The sequence below is a fragment of the Delphinus delphis genome, chromosome 19 (assembly GCF_949987515.2).
Source record: "Delphinus delphis chromosome 19, mDelDel1.2, whole genome shotgun sequence".
NCBI lineage: Eukaryota > Metazoa > Chordata > Mammalia > Artiodactyla > Delphinidae > Delphinus > Delphinus delphis.
In genome coordinates this window covers 57,283,689-57,299,810 of record NC_082701.1, presented here as the reverse complement: position 1 = coordinate 57,299,810, position 16,122 = coordinate 57,283,689, and the positions used below count along the sequence as shown (strand labels likewise).

Below are 16,122 nucleotides of genomic sequence, written 5' to 3'. Positions count from 1 at the left end.
CCCTCCTAATCTGCTCCCCACATCCAATGCACAGCCACGGGAGGCCTGGCGCTACTCTGGGAGCACACTGTTCTTGACGCCTGAAGAGGGGGTGGGGAGGCTCTGGAGAGGAAAAACCGGAGGGCACGCTGGTAACTGTGAAGAGCCTGTGGGCTTCACGCAAGGAACTGACTCAGTGATGAAAAGATAAACACTCAGAAAAGCAGCCAGACTCTCTGCTCTCAGACGTTCTGTGACGCAAACTGAAAAGAAGTGTTGTCGGGTGATTAGCGAGCATTCGACAGGCCCCAGGTTGGGTCACCAGATGTGTGCTGGTGACTTCCCTCCAAAAGGCCTAGTCATAGAACTAGGGATCTTCCAAATTTTCTGCGTGGATAATACCTACTGGGCTGATTTTCACAGTCCAGGCTAAAGGATGTCTTTCATTTACACAACAGGCTACCAAGCTGCCCCCACCCCGACTTGTCTCCAAAAACCTCAGCAATGGGGTTATTTACCCAAATAGGTTACGACTAGGCGTGGAACTAACTAAACTAAACAGAACAACGCGTTGCATGCTGGTGCACAGGGCCCACAGGTCATTGTCTCCGACTCTACTCAGTTCATTACTGGAAATGAGAGGTTTGAGTATTAATGGATACTCGTTTAAATACTGGCCTGTTCCTTCAGGAATTCTATATAGAATTTAGGCTGTAGTTAAAAATAAATTTAAAGTAACTTTTCTAGCATTTTACTGTAGATTTGTGAATTCTTACACTTAACAGGGTAGATATCAAAGTGACTAACCAGACTTGGTCAAAATCCAACTTGCAAGAAATGCCAATTACCAATAATAATAATTACCAACAAAGTGGTCCCGCTTTTTAAAAAATCTGTATCTTAGAAAAAGAACACTAGAGGCTTTGGGGTATTGGCCTAAATACTGAATCACATCCTAGGAAACGTTTCTTGAGGAATGAGGCCTCGGTAGCGCTGCGCTTGATGACACATCCATCACCTTCCAGAGCCTGAAGATGTTAGTGAGCTCCGCCTCTATCTCCCTTCCAACCTTATCTCCACAAAGGGCATGGCTTCTCATGGAAAACACCTTGACAGGTACACTTAAGACACTCTGATATTTAAAGAGTCATAACAGCAGAAGAGACACTTTGCACCCCTAACCCACAAAACCTTTCCATTACATTTACTGCCAAGATTAGAATTTCTTTACACCGTATGGTTCTGCTTTCCCTAGAGAATCAAGTAATTCCGTACTCGGTACCACAGTGCGAGGCCGGGTTGAGATACATACAGCTACCGGAAGAGTCTGAACTCTGGGAGCCACGTTCCCTCGCGTCCTTGTCCGAGGCAATCTGCCGGGTGATGATCACGTCTATGAAGTTAGCTGCGGTAATGGTAGTCTTCCCTCGGGTCCTTAGCTCTTCCTCATATCTGGATTTTGGAGGAGGCCCTCTCTCTTTCCCAGCCTCAGAGTAAACTACTGCAGACTGGGGCTGGGGCTTGCCACTCGGCAGGGCTGAAGAAGCGTACAGACACTGACCGGGTCTCTTCTCCGCCTCCAGGCTTTTCTGCTCTAGCTGCTGCTCACTAACTGCTGCTGACCTGCTCCTCAAATTTTCTTCTAACCTGGCAGCTTCATGCTTACTCTCTTTTGTTTTGGACACGTCCATCTGGGGAGCAGACGCTGCGGCGTCCACAAGAGCAGCCAGGGCGTCCGCAGCAGTATTGTAACGGGACGCCGGCAGGCCCTGGCTGATGGAAGGGCCCCCAGCAGGCAGCGGCCTGAAAATAAAACCAAACCAGAAGTCTGTGAAGGGGAGACTCTCCCGGGGGCAGGGGGTGGGGGAGGAAGGGAGGGAAGGGTGTGGGGGGGGCGGGGAGGAAGGGAGGGAGGTGTGTGTGTGTCTGTGTGTGTGTGGTGGGGCAGGGCAGGCAGGGGGGACGGATGGACTGCAACAAACAGAGTGCGCAGCAGGAGGAAACATCACCCTCCTTAGACTACTGCAGTCACAGATTTAAAAGCGTGTGTGCAGAAGACGGGGATTTCTGATCCAAGTGTACACAGAGACCTACATGATCCGTAGCTGTGCGCTCGGGTCCAAAGGTGTGATCACGCTGGTTCCGTTGGTTCCCTGGAAAACGCTGGGTCTCTGCTGCAACAGGGTCTCCTGAGCTCTGACTGAAGGAGACGGGGAGCGAACGTAGCCGTGGCTGCTGGGCCGGCCGGGCTGTTCTGAGCCTGCAGGGCAGAGGGACAAAGAAACAAGCCATAAGGAAGAGGCTGGACGGCATCACTGGGGAATCGTTGCCTTCCTAATATTCCTAAATAGGAGAAAGGAAAACAAGGGAAGAAACTTGCTACTCTGCTTTCTGGCCTTTCTAGAAATAAATTCTGTAAGAGTTTTCCAATAAAGATGCAATAAAACCACACTGGTAACTTGAAACAAAATCGTCAGCTACCATTTACTGTCATTTCCATTTTGGTGACAAGTTTCTATCTTGAATCCAAAGAGAAATAAAAATAACACCAATAATGAAGCACTAATACAACTCAGATAAGTTCGTTTCTCAGATTTTTCCTCAAACTCTGGCGTGTTTCTCATTTCCAAAATCAAGTTTGCAACAACTATCTAAGTATCATAATGCAAATAATGCACATCTGCTGCAGCAGGGCCTGAGACTGCCCACCCACCCGCAGCTCTGCAGCTCCCTCCGCTTGGCCGAGGCTCTTCCACAGCAAAGCTCCTTCACTCACAGGGTCTCAGGTTCACCCTCTTCACCCCCTCCCCCACCTCCTGGGGTTCTCGGCCTCACCCTGACTTTCCCACTTGAGCCAGCAGCTCTAGCAAACACCCCTGTCTTCACTTCAGAGCAGGTGCCTAGCACAGCCTTCTGAGCAATTTTCTCCCTTCTGACCTCACACCGGTACTGAGTGCCCTGCAGGGCACATTCCTAGAAGTGGGGTTACTATTTCCGTTTTTACATCTCTGAAGAAGCTATCCCTATTTACACTGCCATTGACAATGTGTAAGAATCAGTGTTTCTTCACACACCTCAACACAGGATATTTATCGACCTTTCAAATGTCTGATGGAGAAAAATGGTACTTTATTGACTTAAATATGCATGTTATTCATCAGTGGGATCACAAGCATTTTTAAGATACAGTTCCTAAAAAAATTATGTATGAGTTCTACTTGGCTTTCTTTAATTAAATCAATTTCTGTGGTTTCTATACAATCAACATATAATCAATATTATGGTGCTACCTCATGATTCATTAAAGCATCTCCTATGGTCACACACTTAGTGATTCTTTGAATTATATACAGACAACAGGTTACATCTAAACGTACTTAGGCTTTGCAACCATTGACTTGTTGGAGGTAAAGCCCCAGGAATGGTATGAGAAAGTCGGAGGTGACCGCTGGCCTCGGCCCCCTCCTCAATCCAAGGGGTCTGTTGGCTGTGGCCACGGGAATGTGACACCCTCTGGTTCTGCACCAACCTCTCAGGCGGGTCTCTGGCCCCCTCTGCCCCCACCTCTAGCAGCCCTCCCAGAAACATCTCGGGACAGACCTGCTCCTCCGTGCATACCTGCCCCCCTGATATCTTGTTCAAGCCAGACTCTCCACTCTCAATCACCATCTCCGTGCTCTGTCTGTTCTCCTAAGTACTGCTCTGAGTATCTGACCACATGGACATGATCAATGGTTTGATTTCACAGAGTATAAAATGACAACTACGCCATGGATAAGAACACATCTTCCAAAGACACGTCAGATTAGCTACGGCCAAAACAATCACTATCACTTTGCTTTCAACTAATCCAGCTCTATCTGAAGTGCAGACCAATCTTGTTTCTCACCTCTTCCTCAATCCCCATTATCCAGTTATTGTGAAGTCCTTTTGATTCACCTTAACAATATTCATCCAAGCACCTCCTTTCTGGCCATTCCCAGTGTCAACCTATCTCAGGAGACACAGGGACGACACACATGGTCTCACTGTCCTCCTGGCACCAGCCCACACCCGCCTCCTGGGTTCTAACCCATCTCAAGCTGCTCCCATGCAAATGCCCCCCTGATCACGCCACCTGCCTCCTGCGCTGGACCGTAATTCACACCGTCACACAGCCTGCTAACCATGCTGTCCACTCTTCCTTCACCGCCAGCTCCACAAGACACCCGGCTTCACTGGTCTCCTGTGAGCCTTCACCCGGGCGACTTTCGGCTTCAGTGAGCCCTGTGCCCAGTCTCTGCAGACCCAACTGCTGGGGCCAAATGCCCACGACACCGTCATCGTGGAAACTCCACTCCCTCTGTGCCACTCCAGCCCGCACAGCACCTCCACTTAAGCGCCACCACCGCCTTCTGCCTGGTAACTCTCGGTTGCGAGGTCGCCCCGGCACCCGCTGCCGCACGAGCACGAGGCCTCCCACCCACCTGGCCGCAGGCAGAGGTCCGAGGGGGCTGCGGCGAGGCGCTCCCGCTCCTTCTCCCGCTCCCGCTCTCTTTCAGCGTTTGCCGCAGCCGCGAGGTGTGTTGAGTGTCCTGGAAAACACACAAACCTGCAACTTGAGGACAAAACGTCAACGTACAGGTGCGTCAAACAAGTTTTGCACTCTCGAGTGACTGAAAGATTTTCAGGAAGCTCCAAAGCTGAGCTGTAGGAAGTGTGTTCTATTAAGAGTCTCGAGTGACTTCGGAGCATAACACAAGCTCCCAAGATCCCTCCTGAGTATCTAGGGACAGACGGCGCAGAGGAACGATAACTAATATTAAATGGAAAACTGCAGGCCAAATGCAGGAAAAGGACCCCAAACACCTCCAAGGGCTCTGCTGCCAGGACATGAGCACGTTGCTCACACCAGCAAGGGGTGAGTGCAGACCCACCTGGAGACATGGACGCAGAGTTGTACGGCCGCGGAGGGAAGGTGACCTGTGTTCCAGGAATGTAAGTGATTCTGTCCATGGGGGGAGTGCTTGTTCCCCCTGGATGAGGCACTAAAATTGCTGGGGGCATATTGGTCAGGTCAATGATTCCTAGTCAAAAGAAATACAACAAAATTATGTTTTATTTGTTATTCTAAAGATACAGAACTATACCTGGCTTTTTAATTTTGTTTATCTCTAAAACCCAATGACAATTTGCAAACAGTAAGACCATCTCCATCTAGAGAAGGATATGAAGTACTGCACCCCACACCAGCACCCAAAGACGTGGAGAGAGGAAAGAAGGAGGGAGACTGGTGAGACCATGGCTTCAAACCCCGAGCACACTGGTCTGGTTTCAATATATCAGTGTTGCCAAAACAGCCCACCTCGATGGATCACTTTGTTTGCCTTCCTGGGCTAATGGCTATGGAGAGAAGGAATGGCCTTTTCTTTCTTTCCATTATCCACCCACCGAGCATTTATCAGAGTGCCTAGGAAACCCTGGGCGCACATGCTCGAGTCTGCAAAGGCACACACCCCTGGTTGCTGGGTACGGAAGACCCAGCTGCTGCTCCCGGGGGGACAGCCCTCTGGCCACGTCCGGGCGCAGGCCCACTTGCATCTGCTGTGAGGTGATGTAGTCGTTGAGGATCGTCTGCCGCGTGTTCTCCATCGCATAGAGCTGATACTGACTGGGGTAACCTGGAGTTGGTGACAGCTGTCTCTGGAACAGGTAAGCAGCAGCTGCTGAGGGAGAGAAAAGAGACAGGCATAGTTTAGTCTGGGTAGAACTCATTTGCCAAACATCACCCACAGAAAAAATAAGGGAAAAAGCCATCTGTTGAGCTATGTGCACAATCAACTTCTAGCTGTCATGGGGCCGGGGGTCGGGGGAATACAGGATTTTGGTGGATTCCTTTTAGACCTTGACATACCAGCAACGTGAATATAAATATTCTAATGGCAGACGTAATGGAAAGGGGGAAGACAGACTAGACAAAACAAGAGTATTAACCTTTTTACCACTAGAACAGTAGCTAAAAAAAATTCTCCAGTAGTTTCATTTTCAATCTTTGACGTGGACCTTTATTAGATTTTTCACCTGAAGTCTCCAAAAGCTGTGTCTGAAAATAATTTTTTATAGTACCGATCATCTAATACAACTAAATGGAAATATGTGTGAAAACACTTTGTAACAGATAGTAACTTTACTTTTCTGGGGGTAAGAATGATTAGTCTACAAGCATTTAATTAGCATGTCTGTTTAAAGCAGAGATTAGCCAGCAAAGGGCCAGGTGGTCAGCATTTGAGGCTCTGTGGACCATTCCATCGTACCAACTCAACTCTGCCATTACAGTGTGAGAGCAGCCAGACAAAATATAAACAGACAGGTGTGGCTGTGTTCTAATAAAACTTTATTTGCACAAACAGGCAGCAGCAGGATCTGGCCAGAGGCTGCAGCTGTTCTAACCCTAGGTTAGAGCGTGACACAGATGCTAGGAAGCTGGAGGTGTGGTAAATGAGCAGAACACACACAAGGAACTTAGTGCTGTATGTCAATTCTATCCCAATAAAACTGGAAGAAATAAAAGAAGATAATGCCTCTATCCTCAAAACACTGATCATCCAGCTCAAGCTCAACAGTGGCAAGCAAGTGAAATAAAGGACTATGATAAACACTACATGAAAGTAAAAACATGTGCTTCTGTCTGAGAGCTTGAAGGAACTGTCATATATATATATATATATATGTTCTCCCTAGAAGAACAAACAACAAGCTTTCGGGAGTGTCTGCGTCCCCTTCCTCTAGAACTCCCAGCTGAATCTGTCAGCTGACTGTGTGAGTGGGAACTTCTGCCTTGGTTCTGGAGACAGGCCCTGAAGAACCAGGTGTGGGCTCCTCTGAAACTGAACGTTCTCAAGCGACAACGTGATGGTACTGACATCATCACAGCCCAGCAAAAACTCTGCACCAACCTGCTGATGGGACTCCTTTCCCTGTGCAGAGTCCACTGCCCGGTGCCCCTAGCATCACCGTGCCCAGTGCAGGCTGCTCTCTAGAAAACCTACACGCTTCTACACTGACCAAAGCCATGTTTACTCAAAGTCAGTGGTGTCTGTTCAAAAGTTCCTTCCAGCTGTACTTGCTACTGTAATTGTGTAACTTAATGAAAAACTCTGTAAATCTATGAGAGAAGAACAAAAAAAGTGGTTTCTCCAGAAACTAAGTTGACTGCTTTGGAAAGACTCAATATAGAAGCTGAATTAGGTATAGACTAGATAATTTTAAAAGACTGGGAAAAAAATCTAGAAGGATTCTGTATTTAGATTGCTTTGAAGTGTCTTTAAATTCTAACTTCACTTAAAAAACCAAACCTGGAGATGTATCATTTATACAAGAAAGACAGTGGTGAGGTTTAATCAGTGGCCCCTGACCTGAGATCAGAACACTGGTGAATGCATGTCTCTGCTGTAAATTGAAACATATAACGTATGCATGTGTCATTTAAAAACAGTTCTTCACATTAACCCACTTTTCCAATCAGCTTAACCAAATGCCATCAGACAAGAGAGCTTTCCACATACCTAGTATTTTTAGCTCTTTCAGGGGTGCTGGTAATATTTTGTGTCTTGATCTGAGAGCTGGTTACATGGGGTGTATAGTTTGTGAAAATTCACTGAACTATATACACTGATGACCCATGCAACTGTCTGTGGACTGTACCTTAATAAACAGAAAGTCTAGAAAGCCACACAGGTATGTTATTTCTTTGCTTTCAGTTATTACTACACACGGTGCTTACCAGGATCCAGAGCCCGGTGAAACGGCATGGCTGGGTCCAGATGTGTGGGCAGATGGCTCCGGTAAACCTCCCCTGGGGCACCGCCCCTGTGGTGCGGCTCAAAAGGGCTGTGGCTCACTGCAGGGTCTACCCCAGGAACTGGAGACTTCGCTGTGATGCTTTCCCTCTGTGTAGGGGTCAGTGTCGATTTCCTTTCATGACTGGTAGACTTGCTAGAAGAAATCGTAACTGCAAGAAAAAATAAAGGGGCCAACACCACAAATTCTTAAGCAAAGTTGTTAATGTTTATTTCTCAACCACTCAAATACAGACCATATTCGTACAGTATTTTGATCTTCTCTTCCCACGAAACATGTAACAGTAATCTTGCAGAATATGCAAATGTGAAGAGCTGGCAGGCACCTCTGTGATTTGGACACTGCCCCCTTCTGGATCACAGCCCGGGTTTACCGCCTAATGTTAAGGCTGAAAACGACGTTCGACACTCCTCTTTAAACCCCACTATACACTGTTTCGTTGTCTCCGCAACCTGGTATTCTAATTTCTCTTGATCCTGCATGCATCAAACCTCAGCTTACTCTCCGCGCCTGCGTTGCCAGCCCCTGCTAGGCTACACTGTGTTTCCTCACTCTGTACGTCCAGAGACTTTCTTACCAGCATCAGTCTCCTCCCTGCCCCAGCTGCTTCTTTTCTACATGACGGTATCCAGAGAGGCTTGATCGTCCCATCAGTGCTACCAGCCACCACCCTCTATCGTCTTAATGATTGTGGTAAAACACACGGAACATAAAACTTACAATTTTAGCCATTACGAAGGGTACACTTCAGTGACAGTAATACACACACAGTGTTGTGCAACCGTCAGCACCACCTAATCCTTCAGATTTTGATAATGTCAACTTTGCTATGATCACACAAACCTGCCTGTCAAAACCAAGGAATCAGGCTGGTTTAGTACATCCCCTCACACCCCAACTTGCTCTAACTTGTAGAGCCTTTCCCTCTGCAGGGCACTTCTCCTCTTTCGTAACTAGAGCCAACAAGGTTTGGGTTCACTCTGCGCCCCCAAACAGGCGCTTTCCTCTCCTCCTCCCTCCGTGCCGCCCCTCCCACCGCCCACATCCTTCACGCCCACAGCCTCGCAGAGTGCAGCCCAGGACCCTGCACAGAAGCCCAGCGATAAATGATTACCGCAGTACAGCCAAAAATGCTAAGTGGAAGCATGTTTAAGGGCCTTGGATTGCTTCAGGGACCACCTGGTAAAAACCATGCCTCTCAGTTTGCTGATCTACCTGCCAGCAGCATAAACCCCAAGGAGGTGTGGGGTCGTGGCGCTAACAGCAGTGCCAACTGTACCCATAGCGCACAGTAACTGAGTCCTTCCTACACACGAGGCGCTATTCTTTCCAAGTTCTTTAAACCTATCACCTCATTTTATCTTCAGAACAATCCAATGAGGTAATAAGCCTTAGTATTACACCACCAATTCACAGATGAGGAAACTATGGCACAGAAAACCTGAGGAACGGGTCCAAGTTAGGACAGCAAGGAGAACCCTGATTCAACCCTGAGCAGCCTGGCTCCACAGCTTAAATGTTCAGCCCCACAGCAGACGGCGCCCAGGAGCCAGGAGTCCAGACTGACTTCCAGAAAACCTCACGGGTTAGCTGAAAATCTACTCTAAGCATTACTTGCTCAAGCACTTCTGGACTCCACCGTACTCTGCATTGAGTTAAAACATTAGGCATTTCACCTACAATTACGCCTATTTTAATGTGGCAGCCAGCCTTCCAGAGCCCTAGCATCAAGCACCACCGACGGCGCTTCCGACCACCTGGAGCCAACACTGGGCTGCGTGCTGCTGGCGGAGGTGGGCAGCACAACACAGACGTCAGACAAGGACACGGGAGGAACACACCATCGGGAGCTCTGCTCATCATGGGCGAGCCTCTGGGCGCAGTGCTGGCGTAACTCCCCGGCGTCCGCCGTGCGCTGGCGTCCTCGTAAATCCCCGGGCTCAGCTGTGCTTTGGGGGCTTCGTGAAGCGTTGACCTGAGAACCGAGGGGCCAGAGCTTACCACCGACGTGTGCCGGGAACGCACAGGCTCGCCTGCTTTCACGTCCTCGTATTTTCCCCGTTCGACCGCTTTTATGCTCTCTGGCCTAATTTCCAGTGGAGGCAGCCCACGGGGCAGTCTGCTAGGCCCCGCGACCAAGGACTTGACGTTGTGCTTGATGGCGGATTGGCCTGAACTGCTGTCAGACTTGACGGGTGTGCCCTACAGGGAAAGAGACAGGCGTCACAGGCAGCCACAGCTCAGCCGCTTCTCCACCGCAGGCCACGTCGGGCTCGCGGCAACGACGGCTGCTGTCTGTGTGGGTCTCCATCACAGGTCCACTGAGCTGAAGCTGCACACTCTCCCACACCAGAACAACTAAGGGTAAAGCAGACACAAACCTTCATGTTTCCTTCCAAGAGACCTGACACTTATAATGCTTATAAGAACTACTGATAATCCTTAAGTCGCACTGCAGTCTGAAGCGGAATGGCTACCTGGGAGATGGAGCCCTCGACCATGGGCCTCGTGCTCTGCACCACTTCTGGGGTTTTCTGGCTTTCCTGAGTTAAAACATCTTGCCGTGGGATCTCATGGATGGAGCGCCCCATCTCTTTGATGGTGGTGATGCCATCGTAAGGTTTTCCTTTGGTAATGGCACCTTCAAACGCTCGTATGGGCGGACTCTCCCTTTTAATCTGTTTGGGGTACTTAAGGCCATCTTCAAAACTTTCAGTTGTCGCTCTTGGTGTGCCTTCAAAAAAGGATTCAAGAAACATGCTTATTAAATTAATGCCACTGAATTATACACTTAAAACTGTTAAAATGGTAAATTTTGTTGCACACAATTTACCGCAATATAAAAAAATGAATGCCTTGCCATCTTGCAGTTTCTAATCAATTTTTGGTTTACAAAAGATCCGTAAATCAATACTCATCGGCCATTCTTTTGCGGGGGGGGGGGGGGGGGGGGGGGCGGTGTTGTTCAAGATTTAATACATCGCTCATCACAATCACAGAACTGTTCTTACATAATGAAGGTGTCTCTATATTCAAAGATTAGCCAACTATCATCTTCCAATACACTATGTAACTCAGAGAAGAAGAGTTATAATCAGGATTTAAATACCTAATATTTCAAAAGGGAAGATATCTTGAAAAACAGATATCTTTTTCAGATATCACACACTGCACATTAATTTCAAACTACTTTGCCAGTGAGGCAGTAATGAATAAAAGCAAATGAGCAAAATGTTTACCCTGCATTATGGAACCAGACAGCACAGTCCTTTCTTTGAGGTCAGAGTGAGGGCTCCCCCTGGGTAATGCTCGGCAGATCAGCCCTTTCAAAACAAGGAGGCAATTCCGGAGTTAGACACAACACGGGTGTCAGTTCACGCACACTGTTCTTAGAGGGTGTACTGTTGACAAAAGCTCCATGGAGAAAGGGGTACCATTTTAGATTTGCAAACTATTCAGAAGAATATCATGGAAAAAATAACAAAAGTTGGAAGTACCCAACATGACATCACCCGTTTCTTTTTAAACATTTTCCTAAATAGAAAATGGCCACAGAAGACATCTATTGTAAGTCAAAAAGTAAAGAACAACACTTTCAAAGCTAAATCTAAACACCCAGTGCTTTCTGACAGAGGTGAGAGAAAATATAGGGGGATTGGAAATCATTGTTTAGCTCTGAAATATACCTGTGAGAAGGGGAAAACATGAAAGATGGATACCTCAAAAAAAGGTAAAATATATTAAATGAAACATGCAAATCAAAATGAAAGAGATGTAAATAACCTCCTAAGAAGTTTCATGTTATACTGCCCACAAATCTGAATCAAGGAAAGAAAAGTGAGATTTTTTTTTTTTTTAACTACAGAGAAAATCCAGCTCTTAGAAAATTTCACAGGCCTTCAAGATTGAGGAGTCCTTATACTGTTTTTAGTATTTTATCTAGATTAAAATAAAATAATTGAGGTAGGTTAAGATTTAAGGAAAGTGAGCCATTAACAAAACAAAACCATAGCTATCATTTGATGAATGCACGTCACATGCTCAGCCCAAGACTGCACACCTGTCTCTAATCCTCACACAATGGTAGGTACAATCCCTTAATTTACAGAGCAAGAAATGGACACAGAGAAATTCACCAGGAAAGAGTGAAGTTAGGATTCAAATACATGTCTTTGCTCTGTCCATTATACCACTCTATCTATCTGCCTCACAATAAAAACAAAGTTCTCATGATGAATTTCACATTTTTAAACTCACTTAACTCAAAAAGAAATAATCTACAAATTATATGAGCATTCTAACAGTTACCTACGGTATGACCAATTATGTTTAATTTTTACTTCCCTCCACTGCCACATACCACTTGATTTATATGTAGATATGAACATAAGTTTAAACATTTATATAAATTTCATGTTAATATTACCTGTATATTTCATATTACATGCATTAGTAATATATTAATATATTTATAGGAGTTTCATTTATATATTGATATAAATTTCAGGTTGAAATGACAGAGACTGAATACAACCTAACTCAACAATGGAAATTTACTATACGAAATTCAATGTATCTAAACAGCGTTCTGGAAACAACACCTCACCCTCCAGCGGTGCTGACACAGGAGACTCCCTCATGGACAACCCTTGCTTTAGAGCTCCTTCCACTGATTCATAGCTTCTTTTGAGACTGATTTCATGAGCTGTTCTCGGACTCCTCGTCCCTTCTCGGGCATTCTTAATATCTGCAGGACATAGACACAAGTATTGCTCAGACAGAGCCCAAGGCCTATTGTATGGTAAATAAGTTATCTTAATTTCATAATCTCACAAAAAATATATATATAAAAACTGGTCAATCTACTATATACATCTGTGCAGATGCCATTTAAAAAATGTTTTCATTCACTCAAATATATTTATTGAGTGTCAGGCATAAACCAGGCTTGCAGATTAGGTTAACAAATTAAGTCCCTTCCCTCATGAAACTCAGCAGTAGTGGCAGATACAGATAAATTACTAGGTGGTTACACACAGTAACCGGTACTATGGACAGTGGGCTATGAGAATGCTGGAAGGGGATCCTGACATCTGAAAGCTCAGATAAGGGTCACTGAACACAGCACTGCGGTTCACGAAAGTCGCTGTTGACTGAGCCAGTGTGGACACAGTGGGCAAAGGGGAGATTCACACCCTGGGTGGGATAGCGTGAGATTTCATCTCACTACTCAGAACAGCATGCAATTTAAAACTGAAACTTAAGGATACACCTAAAGATAAATGCTTACATACATACAGACATTAAAATAGTTATATTTAAGCAGCATTTAAATTCAATACTCTTTCTAGGATTATCAGACTATTATCTACTCCTTAATTCTTAACACATAAAATAGGTACCCCTTTAAAATAAAAGTGATTCTATTAAAGTTAAACAAAGATTCTTTTCCTAGGCTAAATCAAATGACCACAGCTGGCGATGTTAGCTACCACTCAGGGGACACGTAGTATGGGCTCTGCACTGTTAATCACTTTTCATTGACTGTTTCAGTTAATTTTTCACAAAAGTTTCACGAGAAGTATTAACCTTTTTTTACATTACAGAGAGGAAACTTGGGCTCAGGGAAGGAAAACTAACTTTTCCAAAGCAAGCGTGTAGGGAACCAGAACCATATCCTTAGTCACACATTACAACACTGGCTTCAGTGTGGAGATGCAATACTTACTATCGTAAGATAAGATGTGTCCACTTTTGCCTTCATAAATAACATGGCCTTTGGATGCAGCTTCCTCTCGGCCTTTCTCAGGACTGCTCTCTTCAATGGACAGTCTAGAAATGGGTCCCTTCACCAAAGCCTCAGTTGGTATGCCAGCCTGGGACAGAGCCGGGGTCCCCTGTCATCAATTCAAACACAGGCACCACAAACATCACTTGACTTTACAGGACACACAGACGCTCAGAAAATGTAACCTGCCACACCGAGAGTCAGAGCAAGCCATGTCCTCAAATGAGACAGGCCAGCACATGACGGGAAATCAGACACACGTTTTATAAACGTAAAGAAACACTGTACCTTGGTCCCTGAACCCTGCCATACAAAACTTCTTAAAACGCTAACAGGTATCTGAGCTGATGAGCTTTCTTCCCCGCCTCAAAGTCAAACCTCTACGAAGGTACTTAACTCTCAGCAACAAAATGTGCCTGAAGGCCTAAAATCATGCAAATGTAATAAAGCTTTTTCAAAATTTCTAAGAAAAATAAGTCAACAAATTAAATTTTAAATTAAAGTACCACAACCTTCTCTCATATTGTGATAAGAGGGAAAAAGAGTTTTCAGTTACTAAACTGTCTGCTGGGTTAGACCTCTGGTCATCAATAAGAGGGGACAGAAAACTCAGATGCCCCCGTGCTGTGATGTGACTCAGCTTAGGTTACGTCATCCGCGTTTTCACCATCACTAGTCCTCTTCTGGGCCACCTATGGCCACGGTTCTTGTTACCCTTCCATCAAGGGAAGCACTCATGGAACCTAAAGTGTAGAACACTTTGCAAAGTGAGCTGCCTACGTTGCATGGGAGAGTCGGGGGCCCAGCCCCAGCCCACACACACTCCAAAACTCAGTGTCCCCAAAACTCCACTGAGGCCACTCTGAACCCATGTGTCCCTGCAGGACAGTGATGGGGTCCACGTGTCCACTCGTGCAGCCGAGAGGTGAGCTCCGTGGTGAACACCCAGAAACCCTCGCACCCTCTTTGGAAGTGCTCATGTCACACGGACAGATTTGAAAATCGACAGGCAAAGCCCAGCCTCACTTGATCCAGTTCATTCCGCATCCAGTTTGGATACTGGAGCGAAAATGAAGAAGGAAAAATAAGATGCATAGGCCATTTATTTTTCTTTTATTTATATTAAAGTGTTTGCTTATTCTGAAAACTAACATCAAGGGACTGGATAACTTTGGTCAAATGTGAAAGGAGAGATCTTAGAAGTTAGTGTGTAACTTTCCAGATCACTACACACCACATGCTCTATAACCATGTCTCAGAAAGAAATCACTGGACTCTTGTTAAAATGGAAATTCTGGGACTTCCCTGGTGGCGCAGTGGTTAAGAATCCAACAGCCAAGGCAGGGGACACGGGTTTGAGCCCTGGTCCAGGAAGACCCCACATGCCGCAGAGCAACTAAGCCCGTGCGCCACAACTACTGAGCCTGCGCTCTAGAGCCCGCAAGGCACAACTACTGAAGCCCGCGTGCCACAACGACTGAAGCCTGCACACCTAGAGCCCACGCTCCGCAACAAGAGAAGCCACCGCAGTGAGAAGCCCACACACCGCAACGAAGAGCAGCCCGCGCACCGCAACCAGAGAAAGCCCATGCGCAGCAACGAAGACCCAACGCAGCCAAAAATAATTAATTAATTAATTAATTATTTTTAAAAAAAAAGGAGATTCTGATTCCATAGGTCTGGAGCAGGGACTGAAATGTCTGCGTTATTCTAACAAGTTCCCAGGAGATGCTGCTCCTCTGGGGCACACTACACTCGGTCAGCAGGGTCCTAGGGCTGGCTCTTGAATGGGTGCTGGGCAGAATCCCTGGAGAGCTGGAGAACACAGACTGCTGGGACCCGGCCCCCATGGGTGAGACTTCAGGAAATCTAGGGCAGGGATTCAACATTTATGTGTCTAACAACTTCCCAGGTGACACTGCTGCTGCTGCTCTGCGGAACAAACTTTAACCACCACTGTCCTAGGGAACAGAAACAAAAGTCAAGGAAGAGGAACAGAAAGCTCGTGACAGGCACGTGCACGAAAGCACAGGATTCTGTTTACAATGAATTCCCAAAATAGAATTTTCCTTTTCCAGATCTACATTAATAAAAAGGCTAAGGACTGTTTTACATTTCAAACTAAAATTTACATCTAACTGAGGAAAAGAAAGACCTTTTATTAATCAAAATTGGCACCTTAGCCTAAAATTAGAAGAAGATACTTGACTTCTGGTGTTTTTGTCAACACCATCCGTATTTCCTGAGACTACAGACCTTCCTTCTCAGAAGGGGCAAAGCAAGCAAACAATTTATAATGATTTTCCTCTCAATTCCTATTTAAGCTGAACACACGGTAAAAAGCTTTGCCAGGAAGGCAGTGAGAGTTACATCAATTAGAACTTGCTTCTTCTGCCAAGTTGCAAATAATCGACCTTTTCAAATGAACCACAGTACAGATGATACGGCTTGTGGTCAAAATGATCACATTACTGTCTCTCTGCAGGCAGTTTATAGATCTGAGGTTTATCATCACT

The 16,122-nt window shown here is 46.0% G+C and overlaps 1 protein-coding gene across 3 annotated transcripts in view; it reads right to left on the bottom strand.

Moving 5' to 3' along the window:
* The window catches only part of NCOR1 (nuclear receptor corepressor 1), a 144,944-nt gene that overhangs the window by 16,719 nt on the left and 112,103 nt on the right, over nt 1-16,122 (bottom strand). For 2 of the 3 annotated variants that reach the window (XM_059997381.1, XM_059997382.1), the window contains 11 exons: nt 13,547-13,715; nt 12,425-12,565; nt 11,058-11,141; nt 10,296-10,552; nt 9,660-10,020; nt 7,742-7,969; nt 5,475-5,684; nt 4,896-5,045; nt 4,446-4,553; nt 2,074-2,239; nt 1,292-1,782 (listed from right to left, as the gene is read on the bottom strand). In XM_059997381.1, coding sequence (XP_059853364.1) covers nt 1,292-1,782; nt 2,074-2,239; nt 4,446-4,553; nt 4,896-5,045; nt 5,475-5,684; nt 7,742-7,969; nt 9,660-10,020; nt 10,296-10,552; nt 11,058-11,141; nt 12,425-12,565; nt 13,547-13,715 — 2,365 coding nt within the window. The remainder of the gene's footprint in view (nt 1-1,291; nt 1,783-2,073; nt 2,240-4,445; nt 4,554-4,895; nt 5,046-5,474; nt 5,685-7,741; nt 7,970-9,659; nt 10,021-10,295; nt 10,553-11,057; nt 11,142-12,424; nt 12,566-13,546; nt 13,716-16,122) is intronic. The other variant, XM_059997383.1, reaches the window with a different exon arrangement.